At 46.9% G+C, this 23151-nt stretch overlaps 1 protein-coding gene across 4 annotated transcripts in view; it reads left to right on the forward strand.

The window, feature by feature from the left end:
* MSRB3 (methionine sulfoxide reductase B3) overlaps window positions 1–23151 on the forward strand; it is a 534707-nt gene that overhangs the window by 253056 nt on the left and 258500 nt on the right. For all 4 annotated transcript variants that reach the window (XM_069629751.1, XM_069629754.1, XM_069629752.1 and 1 more), the window contains one exon: window positions 20478–20586. In XM_069629751.1, the coding sequence (XP_069485852.1) occupies window positions 20478–20586 (109 nt within the window). The remainder of the gene's footprint in view (window positions 1–20477; window positions 20587–23151) is intronic.

The raw sequence follows: 23151 nt of genomic DNA on the forward strand, positions 1-23151 counted from the left end.
AGCTATTAGGACCCCGGTCTAACAAGCCGGAGTACTAATAACAATAAACCCCTGGCTCGGGGGCCTTTACCGGAAGCAGTAATGGACCCCCAACGAGGGGCTTGTTATTTAAGTGGGTATGTCTAGCTAGCAGTACTGCGACCAGGCATGTTTGAACTGATAACATTTTGCTATTGGTGATGAGAGAACTGGCGAAAACTTTTTGTGGGAATGTGTATTCTTTTTATTGTGGCCATTTATTGCGTGTATCCAGCAACGTCACAGAAAAACAAATAATGAATTAAATGTTACCGAAAAAAATTCCTAACAATAAATGTATAGGAGCTGGGGGTAAGGGGTTAAAAGGTGTGGGGGATAGTTCAGGGGGGTATAAGTGCAGATAAACAAGGGCTTGGGGGGGTCCCACCAATAAAAAATAAAAAAAAGGATTTTTTTTCTGGTAACATTTTATTCCGTAGTATTTGGTTCGGTAAAATGAGAACCTGTGTACCCCATACCTGCAGGAAGAAACTAAGTGCTCTACATTTGTAGGGGTTACAGACATACATTCTGGACCACTACAATATGATATGATATGATATTTTATTTATAGCGCGCCTATACACAAGTGTTTCAAGGCGTGATATATTATGAGGAGTTTGCAAGTTACCAAGTGGCAAGTGTAGGAACGAGGGTCAAGGTTGAGTGCCTCTTTATAAGATCATGAAACTCAAAGGGGACGTGACCTTTGTTTATGTACGCTAGGGGGCGTCATTCGATGTAATACATGGCTGCCATGTCACCCACTTTAATGCTTGCTGTCTTGTTCACTGCACAAGATGTTCCAGTTGTTAATTAATATGATCATGATGACATCTGTTCAGATCAAAATAAAACGAATGAGCCCCAAAACAGAGTCTAAGTAGTTTAATACAGTGCATTTGAAACACGTGTTGTGGTTTAAGATAAAAGGCAACATTCGTATACGTTCTTGCTCTCCTGTTTTTAAACGTCACCTGTGCACAAAATAGACATGCTACCAAAAATGGTGGAGATGAAAGTGATCTGAACAGCTGGTCAGAGGTTTAATGAAGTGCTGCAGTGATAGCTGGAATTCTGCTCTGTGCTGCCTCAGGCAGAAGGCATTGAGATGTCACAGTTAGGGGAGGGCGAACTGCCTGGAATTCCTTCTGGGCAAAATTCGCCTCCTTCACCCACTTCGCCCATGGGGAGAAATTGGCCATTTCTGATGTTTGCCCTTGAGGCTCGGGAGGATAGCTCAGGGGCAACGTGCTTGCCTTGGAAGCAAGACGACACAGAACTAACTACACAGGTTCGTTTAGAAATCTCTGGGGATTAAGCGCATTATAGATAACCAATCATGTCATATGATGTCTGAAATGTCACTTCTTTCCTCCAATTTAGCTTTTTGCCCAAAATGTTGTATTTTCCACGTTTCTTTTTTCCTAAAAATGGGGGGAAAATGAAGGCCAAAATAAATGTAGGGAAGAAAAGAAATTAGGCAAATCTTCCCCACCACCAAAACAATACGGGAGGTGAATTTTGGCAATTTAATTTCGCTGCAAGTAATTTCGGCCGGAATTAGACCAGTACTGCCCCTCCATCGCTGCAACCTTCGAAAATGTTGACTTTTTATTTTTATTTTGACCCCCTTCACACCACATATATATGGGGAGGGGAGTATAATGGTATATAATGCAATTTGGGGGTGCTGCAGGGGTCTCCCCCCCGCATATATCTGTGGTTTAAAGTTAGTCGCAGTGATGGGGGTCACAGTAATCGTATAGATCCATGTTGGCCTCCCCTAGCCACTCTGATGAGTTCTTGCAGTATTGATCTTGGTTGCTTCTTGTGACAGGTGAGCAGTGATGTCACTACTAGACCGTGATGAGGAAATGGATAGACTTTTCTGCGGATATTGCCGGCTGCCATGTATTCTGCGGTTGCAGTCCTTACACCCTAGCGTTTATTTCTGGCACAGCATTTAGGGCATCTGGAAATAGTGGGGTATAGAGGAGGTGAGGGATGAAACGGGGTGGGCTCTAAAGGGTGGTCATCAGGAAGGATACTGGGGTGGGTGGATTTTGGCCGGTGCAGAAGGTGCTTCCTAAAGTGGAGGATCTTGATTTCTTTTCTGAATTGTATGAGGGTGGGGGCAAGTGTGTTGATGGGGATGAGGTCTCATTGTCTGGGGGCACAGATCAAGGACGGGTCCTTGCTGGTTGCTTGTTTTTTTGCATTTCTGCTGCTCTAGTCTAGCCAGCTCCTGACTTCCAGCTCCTGACTTCGGGTGGTGTGATGACCACGCGAGATGGTGTTCTGCTGCTCTAGTCTACCCAGCTCCTGACTTCGGGTGGTGTGATGACCACGCGAGATGGTGTTCTGCTGCTCTAGTCTAGCCAGCTCCTGACTTCGGGTGGTGTGGTGACCACGCGAGATGGTGACTTTCCTCAATTGGAGGGAGTGTGCATGTCGACGGCTTTGTACACGATGCAGCTGGTTTTGAAGGCGGTTCATGCTTTACGTGTTGCCAGTGAAGTTTGATGAACATGGGCGTTGCGTGGTTGTATTGGCGGAGACTGTTGATGATTGGAGCAGCAGCGTGCTGGGCACATCTCACAGGTGCTAGGGTGCTGGTGGGTCAGGCATTTTCTCCAACTAGGTGAGATAGAGCCAGGCCTAGTCAGTGGTTTTATCCTCCTAAATTTGAAAGAGGTAAGTTTCATTGTGGACGTAAATTAGATACGTATATGTAGAGGGGGAATAGACGAAGGAAGAGGGTAAGTGCGAGAAAAGAAGGGCAGGGGGGATCCCCACATTAAAAGAAAAGAAGACATGAAAAAGAAACAAATAGCAAGGGTGAAACTTACCACTTCCTCATGGTTGGGCTTGAAATCCCAGAGAACCAAAGCCGTGCATCTAAAGCTGGTGCCCCATCGGAAGGGCTTGGTTTTCTGCTGGAGGGATAGTGGGTGTGATGGTGTCTGCGCGTTCTTGCCAATGTGTGTTTTGAAGGAGAGGCGGCTGTCTTAGTGGCATCCCAGAGACTTGACACAACCTGTCTTCTGCATAGGGAAGGCCTTCAGGTTCACAGCGTGCAACCAGCACTTGACGTGGGGCGAGGGGAGGGTGTTTGGTGGTGTTGCCGAGGAGGAAGAATTCCACCTGAGAGGGGGGGGCAGTTTGAGGAAGGCATTGGACGGTCAGGATCAGGGCGAGGCAGGCTTTGATTTGGTGTATGTCTTCGATTAAGGAGAACTTCATGGAGAATTGTGTGTCGTCTGCGTATTGGTGGATGCAGGTGTTGTGGCTGGCAAGGAGGGAATGTGGGAGCTGGTGATTCATGCTGTTACTGGCTGTTTGGAAACTGCCAATAACTGCTACTTGGCAAGTGGCAACAGGCAGCATCAAATCTACAAAACCAAACCATACTTGTCAAATGTATTATCATTTCACCAGTGTTTCTAGTCTATTAGTACCCGGCGAAGGCGAATCAGAATGAAAGGACCATTCTGATTGGCCCTCGCCGGGGCATTGCCCAGTCGGGAATCCCTGGATTCCATGCCTTTGTACCCGGCGGGGGGCGTGGCTGTCCCTCAATCAATGAGGAGGCTCCCCGCAGGGCCATCCCCGCTCCGAGCCTCCAGACAGCTGGAGGCTTCCATCGTCCCCCGCCGGGGACCCAGGTACGTTTTTTTCTTCTTTTTCCCCTCCCTCCCGCCCTCCCAACCCCAGTTACCTTCTTCTCTGTCGTCTTTGGGGAACAGATGCTCTGGGAACACTTCTGTTCCCAGCGCGTCCGCTGCCGATGGCTGCCATGGAAAGGGAAAACGGACTCCGTTTTCCCTTTCCTGGCGGCCATTTTCTTGGTCTTTTTTTTTCTGTCCCGAAATACTCTGCGTTTACTATTTATAACGCATAATACAGCATTTATTTTCCTGTAACTCCCCATGTCAGATAACACACTGCCACTCACCCTGCGCAACATGTATTTTTAAAATAATACAGGCGTATTTTAAGCAAATCTACTGGCCCGTTCTGCTTTCCACATTTTTTTTATAGATCCCACGCTAAATAAAATCTAGTTATTAATTGTGCATTCTGCTGTCAAGTCGTTTTTTTGGAGGGGTTAAACCTGTGTGTGTGTCTGTGTAAAAAACGACATGTTTGTTTTACTGAGGTGTCAGGGCAATTTGGGTGTCCCCGGTACCCTTGTATGAGAGCTCTATAAACGCCCCTTCACATAACACCGAGCATAAGCCCTTCCACCTCTGCGCCTTTCAGCGACTGAGCATTTTGTAATTCGTCGCTGCATGATTTGCACAATGTACTTGGAATGAAAGCCTCCGTTTTGTTCCAAGCTAAAGTGTTGCAAAAACATGCCTCTGCTCTGATTGGCTGAGAAGGAATTCCATGGGATGTTTGTTTAAGTGGTATTTTTATTCTGGAAGTTCCATGCATAGAATACAACGCAGAGTGTAAAGAGGCTGTGTGTAACACTGACCGAATTCAAGCATCATTTTATGAAAAGCCATTCTGTTTAAAAAAAATAGAAAAAGAAATGGCATTCAGTAAAAAAATTCAGATTTTACGTACGTATAGGATGACACTTTTAAATCACTGATAATGTATGAAGCCTCAATAGTTGTGTTTCTGATTGAATTATATTGTTTCGACGTATTACTCTACTAGTAGTTCACCCTGCTTCAGTAATGTGTTTAGGGCATTGGCCTTGGTGTATAGACTGCTCTGCGTAGTAATGTGTTTAGGGCATTGGCTTTGGTGTATAGACTGCTCTGCGTAAAAAAAAACAAGCATTGGCAATGCCAACAGTTTGGGCTTTTGTGTAGCTGTGGGAGCGTCACTTGGCAGGCACAGCCATAGTGATATTAACTACCCATTGTTGGTAGCAAGTGCAAAATGGTGCCAGTACATGTAATAGCAGTGCCTGGCAAAAGCTTAAAACGTATACACAAGCCAAAAATGTTGGTTTTGCTGAAGCTCGTTTTAAACAGGTGGTCAGCAGATTTGCCAATGCTTGTTTTTCGCAGGACTTCAGCGAAGGACGTTCAGAGTGCTTGTAACATGAATGGCTCAATGCAGGTGTGGTAAGACTTTTGTATTACACCAGTAGCATGTTTAAAACTCCAATTAAGTTAACTCTCATTAAGTTAACTCTCATTATCATTAACTCTCTGAAGACTGCTTTGAACAAACACTGGCAGGCACTTTGAATGTAAAGCCTGATGGTAAGGCTTGATTAAAGCCAGCTCAAAGAGTTCCCATGAGGAGGGGTTTTGGGCGGGCAGAGGCAGGAATGCGCTGCAATGGCCGTAGCGATTAACATGTCCATGGGCAGGCAATGGGTGGGCACATCACCAAAAAACACCTCCAGACTCTGTGTCCCCCCTCCTCATATGTCATTCCTACCTATCTGTACTCCAATGCAATAGTCTCAGCGTATAGGTGTCGGAGGCGACACTTAATAGCCCACACTGAAAATGTGATGTTCCGTTCATCGGCCAATCAATATCCGGTACAGCCTTTAAACCTCATGACTGTGGAGTAGTCCCATGCCCTGGCTCAAGTCGCCAACCTGTCCGCCCTGGCTTCTAGGCCAAGGGCACTTTGCATTCTGGATCAGCTGTTGCCACACCTGCGCGCGAAACGAGGAAGATTTAAGGTAGGAATCCTACTGCTTTCCCTCTTTCCGGTTCATGGAAGTGTTCTCATAATTTAACAAACAGCCTCTGTTGCATTGAGCAGGTGGAGCAGGAGTGGGTGCTGTGATGTTATTCAACTTTTCTTCGGGTCCCATTTCTCTGGATATTGCTATCGGGGAACGAGAACCGCAGGAAGCGAGCCTGGGAGCGGGGCCCCTGTCATGTGTGGTTTTTCATTGGTGAATTAATGCAGGCGACCAATCATCAACAGCCGGGTGGCTGTGAGCAGGGAGGAGCCCTGGCTGTGTGAAGACAACCAACATGCAATGTAAGAAACCGAAAGTGGGCTCTCTTGTGCAATACACTGTCTCGTGTGCCTTGCCCACTGTGCGTGGGAGCTCTCCCAGCCTGGGCACATACTGTGACCAGAAAGTCAGGCCACTGTATCGTTTTGAGGGTGGGTGGCTCGCTTATTCCATACGCTTCTAACATGGGGTGCAAAATGCGTGTATGCATGCATGTAGGTTCAGCAGCCAATAGAGAAATGCAGTGCAGGGGTTACATAAAAGTAACTTATGCAAGCAGAGGAGCAGGGTTCAAAAGAGAGGGCGGAGTGTGCAACATCATTAGACCACTACAGGAGGCACAGCAAAGGTTTAACGTTCCAACCGCCGGGGTGCAACACAACAGGGCGAAGTGCATCCAGAAACCTATGCATTCCGTGATCTAATCTACCGCACCGTGAACCCTAGACCTCCCAGAGTGCGGCACTCAGGGCACTGGCTTCATCGCACTGCACACATATATGGTTCCAGATATGTGGCAAGCATTTGACAGATCGCAGGGCAAATGCTTGCAGGCACCCACCCACTCTACCTCCCCACCGCCGATTTTCAGATGGCACCCCCCACAGATTTTCAGATGGCAATGGTTATCTCATACGTTGTTAGCCCTGTCTGCACTACATACACTGAGCCTCATCATGAGTCTGGCGGTAACCCTTAAATGCAGCGGTAGCGCTATTACCGGTGGGGGTTTGGCGGTAGGGCTATTAGCGCCGGAGCTAATAGCGCTGGCGTTACCGCTCAACTCGTGATGAGGCCCACTGTCAGGTAGCGCTGTCAACTCCTACAGCACCCACATGTGAGGACGCCGGCCTGGTTTAGTGGGTGTGACTGGCACACGCAGTGCAAATCGTGGCAGGGAGCTCTGATTCGCGACTCAGTGTTGGGGGGGCTGCCTGGCTGCATCCTAGGACTGATGTCAGACAGGAACACAGGGCGTACACACAGCTTTACTTTGAATATAGAAACCAAATGGCTTTTTTGTAGAAACAAACACAGATGACAGGTACAATCACATTATGCTGACATCACTAACCACACATCCAATCAGGTCGTGTTTACATCACAAGACAATCGATCTACCACCCACAAATCAGTACATGGACAATTTGAAAACCGTTTTACAAAACACGTATCTTTAACAGCAACTTCTTTATTTTGAAAACCAAATATATTCAAATATGTAACAGAACTTAAAAGATGCAGTAAATATTTTTAAAAGCATCAATCAAGTCAAATAACTTTTAAGTAACATTAACACATGGTGGCACTCATTTTGGAAGTAAAAATGGCTGACAAATTCAGCACACATTACAAATTCAGGTGAGGAGAGCAAAAAGGGGTGTGGTTTGAGGCAAGATGCGTGGGAATGGGGGAAAAATCATACAAATGTGACTTAAAGATGGTTGTTAAATGTGTGTACACGTGGCCAAACTACACACATCCATTGTCATATGTCCTCTGCATTGAGAAGCATTAGAGATCCGCATTCAAAGCCCCTATTTCAAGCTCTTATGTTAATGCTCTTATTTTAATGAGAATAGTTTTGGCTTAAAGGTAGCTCGTTCAGCGCCACCTAATAGCCAAAACTAATCAGTCAAAAGAGGGGAATAAAATACACTCTGGACAGACTCAGCAGAAAATCAACATAGCTGATGATAATTCAGCCCTAGTAGAGACACAGTGACTGAAAAAGCCCACACTGGTAGGAAGATTCACTTAATGTTTGGGATGAGGCATGGATGAACTATACCACGTGCCTGCGCAAACAGCGGAATCCGCCACTACTCCTCATCCACGGAAAAAGGGCAAGTAGCGGATTACAAAGGTGCAGGTCTTCCTGTATGCGGAAGCAGGTTAGCGGCAGCACCTGACTCAGACTGGGGGCGTGACACATATCACCTGAGAAAATGCAAGGCCCTCAACCTTTCACAGCCACTACTTGGAGGGTAAAAGCTGGCCTGAATAGCGAAAGGCACATTATGTGACCTTTAATCCCTGACCCTGTGACATCCCAGGAAGTGAATACAAATCTTTCGAGTGCAAAATGAAGACACTGCCCCTAAACCTCACTCACATCAAACCTTTAGGTTTCAAGCGCTATACAAATACTCTGGTTTATAATGATTACTTGCAAAGTTCACCAATGCCATAATAAAGCAACCTGCCAATACTTATATGATGTGATGTCTTCTTTTTAATATAGTGCTTACACCTAAGCGCTTTACATAGAACATATTTACAATATCACCCAACGGAGGTTGTTACTCATTTATCGACCTCAGAATGATGAAAGGCTGAGATGACCTTCCCAGGATTCAAACCTGTAACCTTCAGATCACACAAAGATCACAGCAGCAGTAATGAACTTGCTGAGCTATTTTACCAGGGTTATATACATGTTTTTCAAAAAGTATAGGATCGTAGATGTATTTTCTACATTCTAAACGGAACATTACAAGTGCGACAATTCTAACAGTGCCTAGAAACGCCCAACAACAGAATCTCTGAGACAAAGTCACCTGTCTATAGTCATTGTTTGACAGAGATTTGTATCTTGCCACCAGGGACGGCCTTAGGGCAGTAGGCCCCTCCCACGTGACCTCGGGGGAGTCTTTCAAGTCCTACCCTGAGCCGGCTTGGTGGGAGAAGATGCGCCAGGTGCCCTGTTGAAATTAAATGTGCCCCTCCCTCGGGAGCGGGGCACATTTAATAACAATAGCGCGCTAGGGCGCTGCTGTGTTCGCATCGGCGTCAATTGAAAAAATATGGCGCTGCCCCCCTGCATGACCAGTGGCACACGTGGCGCGCAACATTTTTGTTTTGCTGTCCGGGGCGGTGCCACTGCTAAGGCTAGCCCTGCGTGCCCCTTGACATTTTCAACCACACAAACAAAAAACGAAATGTCTAACAGTCAACAAACAGATATGAGACAATCTCGACAGGGGTGAAAGCTTGTGGCTGGCAGCCTAGTGGGGAAGATGAGGGTTATGGAAGGCGACACCCACCAAATGCTTGTGAGTTGAGGTGCATGACAATGTGGCTGTGTTTATATATGGGCACCCTCCCCTTGCTTTGGTAGTGGGCCAGGGTTTCTACACGCGAGGTTGTGGTCAGTTCATGGGCACCCACCCCTTGTCAGCGATTCCTGGAATTGCCCTGGGTGAGTACAGTGGGGGCGGTCCCCTGGGACACCTTTGCCTGTGCACATGGTTCACTAATAACACTGTACGCCCGGGGACACATGCAGTGCCCCCATTTGCAGGAGGACAGTCCCTAAGACAGATAAAGGAACAGTGCTTGTTCAGTGCGTGCCTGCAACACTAGAAGGCGTGCATTGGGATTCTTGTGGAACATTCTGTAATGCCAGACTGCACCCTCTGCAGTGTACACGGTATTAGTTTAGCTTATCCGGCCCACGTTCTTAAGGCGCGACATTGCGTCAGTAGAATAGGGATATGTTATGGAAATTAACGTATACAGATGCGCTAAATATGGCGTATTGGTTTCAAGTCCAATGGTCGACATTCTGTACAAAAGTCACACGACCTCAATCGAGACTCCAAAAGGTTGTGCTTCCCAAGGACAGCTTACTCTGTTTTCTATTATTTTAATTTTCAGGTCGACGTCCATTGGGCGAGAAATTCAAATCTCTGAATATAATGCAGTTATGTAGTGTGTGTTGATTTAAGAACACCCAGGCCTCCATTTTAGCATAAGGATTCAGCCAAGGGAGGGCAGCCATTTTGAATTCTGTAGATCCAGACAGAATGGAGAAGGAGAGTTTTGCAATTAACAATATTTAATCACACGCTTGAAACGACTGCTCCAGCAAATGTATTCAAAGGAACTTTTCACTGCCGGAGTTACATTAGAGAACACTGATAAGATGTGTTTTCCGTGAGACCGCTGCTAGGGGGATCTCAATTCTTAATTGCATTCATTGCATGCAGCTGCAGAGGTGAGCTCATGTAGACTTGATATTGACCTTGAGTGTCTGAACTGACCAGACTTCCCAGAGTCTGCCCTTGTGTTACTCAGGGAGGACTCAAGCCCTTCTTGGTGATGAGGTGATAGAGTAGTCCACTCATCACATTGAGTCCATTGGGCTGAAGAAGGGATGAAGAGATGCTAACTTAGTGGGTGGTGGAACACACTCTGGGATTGCATTGGGTCCTACGTGCACTTTGTGTTCACACTCAGTGCTGCTAGTTAAGATTATACTCATCTCACTTCAGATAAAGTCCTGAGTCTCTTTTGCACAAAACATACAAAAATCGAAAGTTGACGGTTTGTTGGTTTTGATAGTGTTAATGTTCTATATTCTTTACTTGCGTAGAACCCCTCATGCCCCCTTTTCTCTCTACTTGAATACCACCTTTTCATTATTTTCTCTAACATTTAAAAAAAAAAAAAAAAAAAAATATATATATATATATATATATATATATATATATATATATATATATATATATATATATATATATATATATATATATAGATGCATTTTCCCTGACCTTTTCCACTTCTTCAGTTATGCACTTTTCCATTTTATGTGGACCTTTGGACCTTGTGAACTGGTGGATCTCCAGCCTGATTGACCTTCAGCAGCCCCATTTCAGATCATCTCACTTTTGGATGTCAACCTTAGAACGCTCTAACACAGGAGTCTCCTTGTCCCACCCTGTTACAGTAGGAGCATGACCTGTGGGTGGAACAGGAAGGTGGGGACAGAGGTCTTCCTGTGTCCACCCTGTGTCCAGCCCGGGCTCATTGGTCCTTGGGACTGTCTCCAGTGACCTGGCCCCCGAGAGGATTCTAATAAACCCTGCACCTCCCATCTTCTGGGATAGCAGCAAACACAACACAATCCATGATCAAGGAGCGATAGGTCATTAGTCTCCGAGCAGGAAGAGATTCTGAGAGAGAATCACACCGGATGCACGATCAAGCTCAACCCCAGGTGAGCCATCAGTTGATTACTTTTGCAGCCCAAGTGGCTGAATATGGTACCGTATGGCTCCTGTAATTCCTGCCTGTTAGCACATCCTTGGGAGGATAGCTCAGGGGCAACGTACTCGCCTTCGAAGCAAGACGAGACAGAGCAACACAGGTCCGAGCCCCGAGTCCACGCTTACAACCTCTGGGTATTAAGCGAATTATAAATAACCTATCATATCATACCATATCATGCACGTTTTTTGGGGGGAAATCCCCCAAGACAAGGGCTAGCAGAAATCCATCTTTCACCAGCCTTACCTCGGCTTCATTAGATTGTAATCTGGGGACCCCCCACTATTGCCCTTCTCTATTTCCACATGGGTTTGGAAAACATAATTGTCCCTCTTCCCTTGTGTGCACTATCGTATGGAATCCAGCCTTCGTGCTTCTAAATCATAAGGAGGTCTTTATTAGGGAAACATGAAAGCAGGCACAGGTCAGCAAAAACCAGCTGTGAAGGACTCTTATCACAAGCCTGGCTGCCTCTTTAACAGTACAAGTACAGAAACATACTGTGTGACTTTTCTAGCCATCATGTGTGCAGGAGTCACTCCTGCTACCTTGCAAAGTAAAGTTTAGTTTTCTTTAAAACATTGTCCCCCTATCTTATCTTTAAATTCATATGGCATACTCAGTTTCTCTATTCAAAAAAGAAATGTCTCTTTAGTTTGTAAGAAATGCCTGTGTCACTTGTCTCATTTGGACATTCCTACCAACGCCCTATGTATTGTGTCAAAGATAAACATTCTCACTGCTTGCAGCACTGACGCGTGCCCTCCTTGGGTGACAAACATATTGCTATCTCTCAGAGCCACTCTAATAGAATGGGATGCTGACGACACAACACGGGGTCATTTCCGGGACCTTTATACGTAATTTGCTATTCACTACACCTGTTCTGCCAATGAGCAGTTACACAGTTATGTATTCTTCACTACAACCGTTTATCACTACTCTTTGGGAATGGCACCTTCGCTTTGGACCATTGTCCCGAGAGCCACTGCATTGATGTCATTTGTTACCTTACCTCTAAGACCCGGATCATTATCACTGAATCTGATTTCTCCTCCAGCTCTGGTCATTCCCTACCATGCTTCTAAGTTGCTCATCATTGTCACTGAACCTCCTCCCCCCGAAACCCCACCTGCCCCCGCTCTGGTCATTTCCTACCACACCTCTAAGTCCTTAATTATTATCAATGAATCTCTTTTCTCCTCCCGCACTGGTTATTTCCTACTATGCCTTGAAGTCCCTGATCATCATCACTGAATCTCCTTTCTCCTCCTGCACTGGTTATTTCCTACCACGCCTCTAAGTCCCGGATCATTGTCACTGAATCTCCTTTCTCCTCTCGCACTGGTTATTTCCTACCACACCTCTATGTCCCTTATCATTGTCACTGAATCTCCTTTCTCCTCCTGCACTGGTTATTTCCTACCACACCTCTAAGTTCCTGATCATTGTCACTGAATCGCCTTTCTCCTCCCGCACTGGTTATTTCCTACCACGCCTCTAAGTCCCTGATCATTGTCACTGAATCTCCTTTCTCCTCCTGCACTGGTTATTTCCTACAACACCTCTAAGTTCCCGATCATTGTCACTGAATCGCCTTTCTCCTCCTGCACTGGTTATTTTCTACCACACCTCTAAGTCCCTGATCATTGTCACTGAGCACTGGTTATTTCCTACCACACCTCTAAGTCCCTGATCATTGTCACTGAATCTCCTTTCTCTTCTCGCACTGGTTATTTCTTACCACACCTCTAAGTCCCTGATCATTGTCACTGAATCTCCTTTCTCCTCTCGCACTGGTTATTTCTTACCACACCTCTAAGTCCCTTATCATTGTCACTGAATCGCCTTTCTCCTCCCACACTGGTTATTTCCTACCACACCTCTACGTCCCTGATCATTGTCACTGAATCGCCTTTCTCCTCCCGCACTGGTTATTTCCTACCACGCCTCTAAGTCCCGGATCATTGTCCCTGAATCGCCTTTCTCCTCCTGCACTGGTTATTTCCTACCACGCCTCTAAGTCCCGGATCATTGTCACTGAATCTCCTTTCTCCTCTCGCACTGGTTATTTCCTACCACACCTCTAAGTCCCTGATCATTGTCACTGAGCACTGGTTATTTCCTACCACACCTCTAAGTCCCTGATCATTGTCACTGAATCTCCTTTCTCCTCCCGCACTGGTTATTTCCTACCACACCTCTACGTCCCTGATCATTGTCACTGAATCTCCTTTCTCCTCCTGCACTGGTTATTTCCTACAACACCTCTAAGTTCCTGATCATTGTCACTGAATCGCCTTTCTCCTCCTGCACTGGTTATTTCCTACCACACCTCTAAGTCCCTGATCATTGTCACTGAGCACTTGTTATTTCCTACCACACCTCTAAGTCCCTGATCATTGTCACTGAATCTCCTTTCTCTTCTCGCACTGGTTATTTAGTCCCTGATCATTGTCACTGAATCTCCTTTCTCCTCTCGCACTGGTTATTTCTTACCACACCTCTAAGTCCCTTATCATTGTCACTGAATCGCCTTTCTCCTCCCACACTGGTTATTTCCTACCACACCTCTACGTCCCTGATCATTGTCACTGAATCGCCTTTCTCCTCCCGCACTGGTTATTTCCTACCACGCCTCTAAGTCCCGGATCATTGTCACTGAATCGCCTTTCTCCTCCTGCACTGGTTATTTCCTACCACGCCTCTAAGTCCCGGATCATTGTCACTGAATCTCCTTTCTCCTCTCGCACTGGTTATTTCCTACTACATCTCTAAGTCCCTGATCATTGTCACTGAGCACTGGTAATTTCCTACCACACCTCTAAGTCCCTGATCATTGTCACTGAATCTCCTTTCTCCTCCCTCACTGGTTATTTCCTACCACACCTCTACGTCCCTGATCATTGTCACTGAATCTCCTTTCTCCTCTCGCACTGGTTATTTCCTACCACGCCTCTAAGTCCTGGATCATTGTCACTGAATCGCCTTTCTCCTCCTGCACTGGTTATTTCCTACCACACCTCTAAGTCCCTGATCATTGTCACTGAATCTCCTTTCTCTTCTCGCACTGGTTATTTCTTACCACACCTCTAAGTCCCTGATCATTGTCACTGAATCGCCTTTCTCCTCCCGCACTGGTTATTTCCTACCACACCTCTACGTCCCTGATCATTGTCACTGAATCGCATTTCTCCTCCTGCACTGGTTATTTCCTACCACACCTCTAAGTCCCTGATCATTGTCACTGAATCGCCTTTCTCCTCCTGCACTGGTTATTTCCTACCACGCCTCTAAGTCCTGGATCATTGACACTGAATCGCCTTTCTCCTCCCGCACTGGTTATTTCCTACCACACCTCTAAGTCCTTGATCATTGTCACTGAATCTCCTTTCTCCTCCTGCAACGGTTATTTCCTACCACACCTCTAAGTCCCTGATCATTGTCACTGAATCTCCTTTCTCCTCCCGTACTGGTTATTTCCTACCACACCTCTAAGTCCCTGATCATTGTCACTGAATCGCCTTTCTCCTCCCGCACTGGTTATTTCCTACCACGCCTCTAAGTCCTGGATCATTGTCACTGAATCGCCTTTCTCCTCCTGCACTGGTTATTTCCTACCACGCCTCTAAGTCCCTGATCATTGTCACTGAATCTCCTTTCTCCTCCTGCACTGGTTATTTCCTACCACACCTCTAAGTCCCTGATTATTGTCACTGAATCGCCTTTCTCCTCCCACACTGGTTATTTCCTACCACGCCTCTAAGTCCTGGATCATTGTCACTGAATCGCCTTTCTCCTCCCACACTGGTTATTTCCTACCACACCTCTAAGTCCCTGATCATTGTCACTGAATCGCCTTTCTCCTCCCGCACCGGTTATTTCCTACCACACCTCTAAGTCCCTGATCATTGTCACTGAATCGCCTTTCTCCTCTCGCACTGGTTATTTCCTACCACGCCTCTAAGTCCCTGATCATTGTCACTGAATCGCCTTTCTCCTCCCGCACTGGTTATTTCCTACCACACCTCTAAGTCCCTGATCATTGTCACTGAATCGCCTTTCTCCTCTCGCACTGGTTATTTCCTACCACGCCTCTAAGTCCCTGATCATTGTCACTGAATCGCCTTTCTCCTCCCGCACTGGTTATTTCCTACCACGCCTCTAAGTCCTGGATCATTGTCACTGAATCGCCTTTCTCCTCCTGCACTGGTTATTTCCTACCACACCTCTAAGTCCCTGATCATTGTCACTGAATCGCCTTTCTCCTCTCGCACTGGTTATTTCCTACCACGCCTCTAAGTCCCTGATCATTGTCACTGAATCGCCTTTCTCCTCCCGCACTGGTTATTTCCTACCACGCCTCTAAGTCCTGGATCATTGTCACTGAATTGCCTTTCTCCTCCTGCACTGGTTATTTCCTACCACACCTCTAAGTCCCTGATCATTGTCACTGAATCGCCTTTCTCCTCCTGCACTGGTTATTTCCTACCACACCTCTAAGTCCCTGATCATTGTCACTGAATCGCCTTTCTCCTCCCGCACTGGTTATTTCCTACCACACCTCTAAGTCCCTTATCATTGTCACTGAATCGCCTTTCTCCTCCTGCACTGGTTATTTCCTACCACGCCTCTAAGTCCTGGATCATTGTCACTGAATCGCCTTTCTCCTCCTGCACTGGTTATTTCCTACCACACCTCTAAGTCCCTGATCACACTGAATCTCCTTTCTCCTCCCGCACTGGTTATTTCTTACCACACCTCTAAGTCCCTGATCATTGTCACTGAATCGCCTTTCTCCTCCCGCACTGGTTATTTCCTACCACGCCTCTAAGTCCCGGATCATTGTCACTGAATCGCCTTTCTCCTCCTGCACTGGTTATTTCCTACCACACCTCTAAGTCCCTGATCATTGTCACTGAATCGCCTTTCTCCTCCCGCACTGGTTATTTCCTACCACGCCTCTAAGTCCCGGATCATTGTCACTGAATCGCCTTTCTCCTCCTGCACTGGTTATTTCCTACCACGCCTCTAAGTCCTGGATCATTGTCACTGAATCGCCTTTCTCCTCCTGCACTGGTTATTTCCTACCACACCTCTAAGTCCCTGATCACACTGAATCTCCTTTCTCCTCCCCTGATACTCTTATTTTATCTTATAGTACTTTTGATGGTGCCTCAACCAAGGGTTGGGTGGGTTATATGACCTTGCTGTGCTGCGCTTTGTTTTACTGATAGCCGTCTCATTTTCTTTGCCAACTTGATTGATCAAGAAATATCTGTTTCAGATCAAACTTTAGCAACTGTTCCTTGAGTGGTTACATAACAACCAGTAATGTTGAAAAATAAACAAACTTGTCTTTTATTATTTTCTTATTCCTCTAACTACTGTTTCTATAATCACATTCACACGGGGAAGCACCTTAAGCGCACCTCGTCTTCCCAGGACATCTCCTGCATCGCATTGAGAAGGAGTAGGGTTTGCGCTCCTTCATGGTGGCCCGTTACTACAGGAGGGGGCTGATACGTTCTTGCGTGGGACCCGCGGGAGGGTTGAGAGGGACTACTTTCTGCATCCGACCTCTGTCAAGCCTGGGTACGAAGTCCTTTTGGAACGTCCTCTGTTCCCCCCTCGTACCTAAGAAGATTGCTAGTATCTCTGTTCCTTCCAAAGGCTGGGATAGCTACAAACATGGCACACTCAATGCTCAAGGAAAACACATAGTAACAGCTAATCACATCAGATGCCTGGACAACCTGTGCCAGTCCCTGGGTGAGCCATGAATATATTACTTTTCCAGCCTATGGGGGCTGAGTGAGGGAGCACGGTCATGCCCCAGAGGCATAGCTAGGATTGTCTAACAAGTGGGGCCTGAAGCTAATGCAGTTGGGACCATCGCAGTGACATTGACATCTGTAAATGCCCACACAGCGCTACTGAGTGGGCATTTACAGCATTTGGGTGGGTGGTCCTTGACCGCTCAGGCCCTACCCTGACTATGCCTCTGGCACGTGCATGTTCTGTGTTGGAAACTATGGAAAAACCCTGACCTTGGCGGCTTCTTTGGATGCTAATCGTTCAACCCTCACCATTGCCTACGGTTACTTCCGCTTGGGTTTGGATCCTCCACCCACATTTTCCACACCACACCCCTTTTGTGCTGTTTCTTTTGGAATGCAGCATAGGGTCTAATCAGGTTTCAGCTGGAGAAAGGTCACTTCACCATTCGTGCTTCCGAAACGTAAGGAAAGATCTATTCGGGAACCTTGCAAACGGTTTCTGGTCTTTACATCGAATGCATTACCATCGCATGCCTTTCCATCGAGGCGTTTGCATTGAAAAAATATGCATCGAATGCATGTTTTTTTAAAGGTAAATGGTTTAAAATCATTTTAATGGGTTTTAAAGGGTAAAAAACAGAGGATTGGGGTACCCCCCACATTAATAAAATGAAGAAAAAAAACACATTTGATTAAAAAAATTTGATGCAAATGTTTCGATGCAATGGTCCCTGGATGGTAAATATTTGATGCAATGGCCATAAATCCTGCAAACCTACCCGGGTCAGCTGGAACCCGTGCGCAGCAGTCGCCCCGGCTACCGTGCATGGGGACACACCCCATGGTCTTGATGGAAATGATCCGCAGAGTTTCCGGGAGTGGACCGGGTTTGTGACAGTGTTTCTGGGCCACTCAGGGAAACTTTAATTCTTTCTTAGTCAGTGTGGTAAGAAGGCACAAGAGTTTAGGGAGCTTCTGGGATCCGGTGCCTTTTACCGCCCTGTCCAAGAAATAATCGGAATGGGCTGTGGGATCATTACTTACTACTATTACGATTATTACTCACTATTATTAATACTATGGGTTCTGCATCTTGGCAATGCATGCTGATTGAAGCCCTCTTCACCTGCATCAAAATTAGATGGGGCTTGAGAGGGTCCTGGTCAGTGCTTTAAGTGTGGTGGATATCTGAGGGTGGGCTCTAGTTAGGAAGCGTGGCCTCAGTAGGAGCGCTTAGGCAATACCCCCAACAGGAGCCCCCAAAAAGAGCCACACCCAGCCCTTGCATTCAAGGAGCCGTGGTAAAAGAAATGCCTGCTGGGTTAATGGGCTGCCTGCTCCATGTTAGCTCTTTACTCAGAAACAAAAGGAGAGGCTGGCCAACCCAGCCCACCTCCTATTTCTGAATATAAAGACATCACGCAGCAGGTGGTAACGCGTGGCGCTGCTCGGTTACATGGCTTCCTGCAGGTGTCAGCATTTCGAATTCGAAAAAAGAAAAGGCCTTTTCGAATCCGAAATGCTGACAAATGCAGGCAGCCTTGTAACCAACCGTGCATTGCTTGGCTAAATGGCTGCCTGAGAGGTCGGTGTGGCTGGGGCTAGTTGGGGTGAGCCTCGGCAGGGCCCTAGTTTAGGAGTCCATCTCAGAGATGTCGGGGCTTCGACCCCACCTAGCCCCGGCCCACGTAAAGCCTGGTCCTACTTTCTCCTCACAGAGCAGGGAAACATGCATTTCTCGCTGTGCTCCATGCTCGGCCAGGGGGATCTTGATTGATGTCAGGGATTGAGAAAAATTCAAGGTTCAGCATATAAATGCTGGAATCACCAGCACTGGTAATACCGGTGCTGGTAATTCCATCAATCCCATCCATGGAGTCCTGCGGACTCCATGGAATGGTAAGTTACCGGCATCTCTGCCATTCGTTATGGGTTATCGGGCAGCAAAAACAGTAAGGCGGGTTTGCTGGTATCCCGCCAGAATTACCGGCGGGATACCGGCAAAACTGTAATGAGGGTCAGAGTCTTCTGACATGCTGGCTGCTCGCCGGTGCAAGCTCTGCTCGGAAACAGCCTAGTAGGTTTCGGGGACTAGCTCTGGGTCCCAGGACAATCTTATTCCCGGCTCATTTCCTACCCTGGGGTGGGGGGGCCAGGTCAACACAGACTGGTGTCTAGACTAAGTCCCGGTCACCTGATCTCTAAGTCCCAATCACCTGATCTCTAATTCCCAGTCACCTGATCTCTAAGTCCCAGTCACCTGATCTCTAAGTCCCAGTCACCTGATCTCTAATTCCTGGTCACCTGATCTCTAAGTTCCAGTCACCTGATCTCTAAGTCCCAGTAACCTGATCTCTAAGTCCCGGTCACCTGATCTCTAATTCCCGGTCACCTGATCTCTAAGTTCCAGTCACCAGTTTGGATTCCCCAATGCCCATAGTACAAGGCAGAAGACAACGGCTGACAGTGGCAGCATCAACAGGTCTTTAGTAACCTGGAGAGCCGCAGTAGTGGGGCAGTCATGAAGTCAGGACAGGCCCTCCCGGTAGGAGGGTCTGAACGAAATGTCCTCGGCAACGGCTTCTCCCATACTTTGACGTTCCATCATGTTGGTTTTTAATAGTCTGGGCTTGAGCAGCCCATGCCAACAGGCATAAACCATGTAAAGCCTAGGGGGAGCCTGGACTGTACCAACAATTACCAACAATTATGAAACAGGTTTCCAATTCAGTTTCAGGACAAATAAACAATATATAGATGGACACACCTGACTAGGTCTATAACATCTGTGCTTCAGCTGTACAACTCAGGGCAAGGGTGTCCCCTTACCCTGATGTTGTAACCCCGGTTCACATCAGGGGTCTACTTTATCATATACCCATCTTTACCTCTACGTGCCTTGAGATTCACATTTGAATTGAAAATATAATCTGTTGATAAAGAGACACCTTTCTCTTAATGTTTGCACAAAGATTTGTGTGGTAACATCCAAGGCCTGGGCTGCGGCACTTGGTCTCTGCTTTGGTACGGTCACCTGATCGCTAAATCCTGGTCACCTGATCGCTACTTCCCGGTCACCTGATCTCTAAATCCCAGTCACCTGATCCCTAAGTCCCAGTATCCTGATCTCTAGGTCCGGTCACCTTATCTCTAAATCCCAGTCACCTGATCTCTAATTCCCGGTCACCTGATGTCTAAGTCCCAGTCACCTGATCTCCAAGTCCCAGTAACCTGATCTCTAAGTCCCGGTCACCTGATCTCTAAGTCCCAATCACCTGATCTCTAATTCCCGGTCACCTGATCTCTAAGTCCCAGTCACCTGATCTCTAAGTCCCAGTCACCTGATCTCTAATTCCTGGTCACCTGATCTCTAAGTCCCAGTCAACTGATCTCTAAGTCCCAGTAACCTGATCTCTAAATCCCGGTCACCTGATCTCTAAGTCCCAGTCACCTGATCTCTAATTCCCGGTCACCTAATCTCTAAGTCCCGGTCACCTGATCTCTAAGTCCCCTTCTTTTGAAAACGTTGAGTTTGAAGAGCTGGACAATTTGAGGGCTGGGGCTGGGGACCAGCAAGTTAATTGTGGGTGTTGTGTTTTTGGCAGCTAGCTAAGGTGACCAATTTGGCTTAAAAATTAAAATAACACCCCCTTCTCCCATTTCCTTTCCCTTCACAGGCACATGCAGAAGTAAAAAGAGCTGCAAGGTGGTCTTCACACAGCAGGAACTGCGGAAGCGGCTGACGCCCCTGCAGTACCATGTCACTCAGGAGAAAGGAACCGAAAGGTAAGGCTCAATCGGGGGAGCCCTTTCATTGCAGAATTCTATCCTCGCTGCCAATCACCCTGCACAACTCCACACGCTTCGTCGTGCAGTTGCCTCATTGTGCGGATATGAGTGACCAGGAAACCATGTGATTGGAACCACATTTCCAGTCCTGGGCTTTCATTTAACCTCCTAATGCATTCTGGGAGCTGCTGCCTTCCTGTTGAACAAATTGATTTCATATACGATGCTTGGCGGCCATTATGTAGCATCGACTTCCTGGTGAGGTTTGTATCAATGACCACGCAGTCCAGATGAGGAGTAGACCAGTAGAGTTCATTAGTCCAGCTGCTCCACCTCCCTGCCAGCCACCAGTCTGCATTCCCTGTACAGAATGTTCTAGCCCAGGTCGCTGGTAGGGCTCCATCAGCAGGGTCGACCTGGGACAAGAAATAGGCTCGGTCACCCAAAAAAGTAGCCCACCCCTCGCCTCAAAAAAGTGGCCCACCCCTTGCCTCACGACCCCTGCACTCTGATGACATCACTGGAAGTGATCTCATTTCACCCCTTGACAAACAGGAAGTGGCATCAAATGTTCCTAAGTACACTAAATTACTGTGAATCCAAGCAGACGCCCAAGCCCAAATGATAACATGTTATTGTATAGTACTTGCGCTTAAGCTCTTTTTTATAGAACAAATATGCATACAATACCACCCAACCAGTATTGGTACTCATTTATCGACCTAAGAAAGATGAAAGGCCGAGGGGCCAATCCGACCCTGTCCATCAGTCATCCTTCTACGTGGACATCGTGTTGCCACTCACCTGGGCAGAACATGAACCAGGATATAAATGTTTGCTCTAGCCAGGGGTCTGCAACTCCAGATGTTTTAGGCCCTCATTACAGGTTTGCGTGTATCCCGTTGGAATTACCGGCAGGATACCGGCACACCTGCCTTACCATTTCTGCCGCCCGATAGTCCGGTATTACCGGGATATTGCGTGCAGCAGAACCCACAGTAAGTTCCAATTCTAGGACTCCATGGGGTTGGATTGCCAGAATTACTGGTACTGGTAGTATCCAGTGGTTCTGGTATTTATTTGCCAATGGGGGCCTGATCTACCGGTAGGTCAGGCCTGTTAGTAGATCACTGCCCCTACTGGCAAACCTGGGTTTCCCCAGTCTGGAATACATGCCAGTGCCGGCATTACTGGCAACTTTACCAGCACTTATTCCGGACTGGGGACCTTGTAATGAGGCCCATGACTCCAATGAGTCTTCACCATTGACTATGCTGGCTAGGGGCTGATGGTAGCTGAAGTCCAAACCACCTGGAGAGCCAAAGGGTGAAGACCCCTGCTGTAGTATAAGAAGGTAACAAACGGATGTTTCGCAATGTCTCTGGAGGATAGCTCAGCGGCAATGTGCTCGCCTTGGCAGCAAGACGACACGGAGCAACAAAGGTTCGATCCCCGGGTCCGCGCTTAGAAACCCCTGAGTATTAAGTGCTTTATAAATAACCTACCATATCATATCAATGTTTGGTGCTTACCTAATAAAGATGAGGAGAACTAGTGTTTTTCCCACTGCTAGGGTTTTACTGCAATGCTTGGGACTTCCAACCGCTTCCTAGAGAAGAAAAACTTTTCCAAGGCTCGACGAGGAGGTCCCTCCAGAAATATTTCTTAAAAATATGGGGGTACACCGCATTTTAAATCAGCTTGTGAAAAGTCTGATACTTCAAGGTCTCTCGCTGTTCCCAGCAGCATTGTTCAGCATCAACATATGTTGATTTTCACATTCCAAAATTGGACAGCCAGTAGAAACACCAGGTTCACGGCTGTGAGAGACCCCATCAGATTCTAATGCAGCCCCAGGTTTTTTAGTTTGGGCTATTAGATGTCACTTGCAAGACCTATAAACCAAAACTATTTGCATTGCAGTACAGATGGGGAGGAATGGCATCTGAGAAGGGACACACAGCATGTAGGTGTTTGGTTATTTGCCCAACAATTGCCTGCCCATTGCCATGCTGATCCCTATGGCCATCCCCACCCATGCCTGCCTCTGCCTGCCCCAAACACCTCCTCTTGGGAAATCTTACCATCACACTTTGAGCTTGATGTGCCTGCCAGTGTTTGCTCAAAGCAGTCTTCTGAGAGTTAATGGCTTAACTGGAGTTGTAAGCACCCTACTGGTGTAATAAAAATGCCTTACCAGACCTGCCTTCAGCCATTCGATTTAAGCATTCTGCGTGTTCTTCACTGAAGTCCTGTTAAAAACAAGCATAGGCAAAGCCACTGGAGTCCTGTTTAAAACAAGAATTGGCAAAGCCAACATTTTCACCTTGTCCATCCGTGTGTTCGCAACAGGCCTGTTTTGTCCCGACGCATGTGCTGCAAAGCGGAAACATTAGTTTGCTGTTGCATCTATAGGGTAACACAGGTATGTAGAGGCCCCGGGGTGGATAGACCTTGCATCTAATTAGACCAAAATATTGGTCTATATTGCCAAAATTGTTACAGACGATCTCGGAGTGCCCCACAGGGTAGAGCTTTTCGTTATTTATAGATGGTATAGAC

This window comes from Ambystoma mexicanum, chromosome 12, assembly GCF_040938575.1.
Source record: "Ambystoma mexicanum isolate Mex_15411 chromosome 12, UKY_AmexF1_1, whole genome shotgun sequence".
NCBI classification, from domain to species: Eukaryota; Metazoa; Chordata; class Amphibia; order Caudata; family Ambystomatidae; genus Ambystoma; species Ambystoma mexicanum.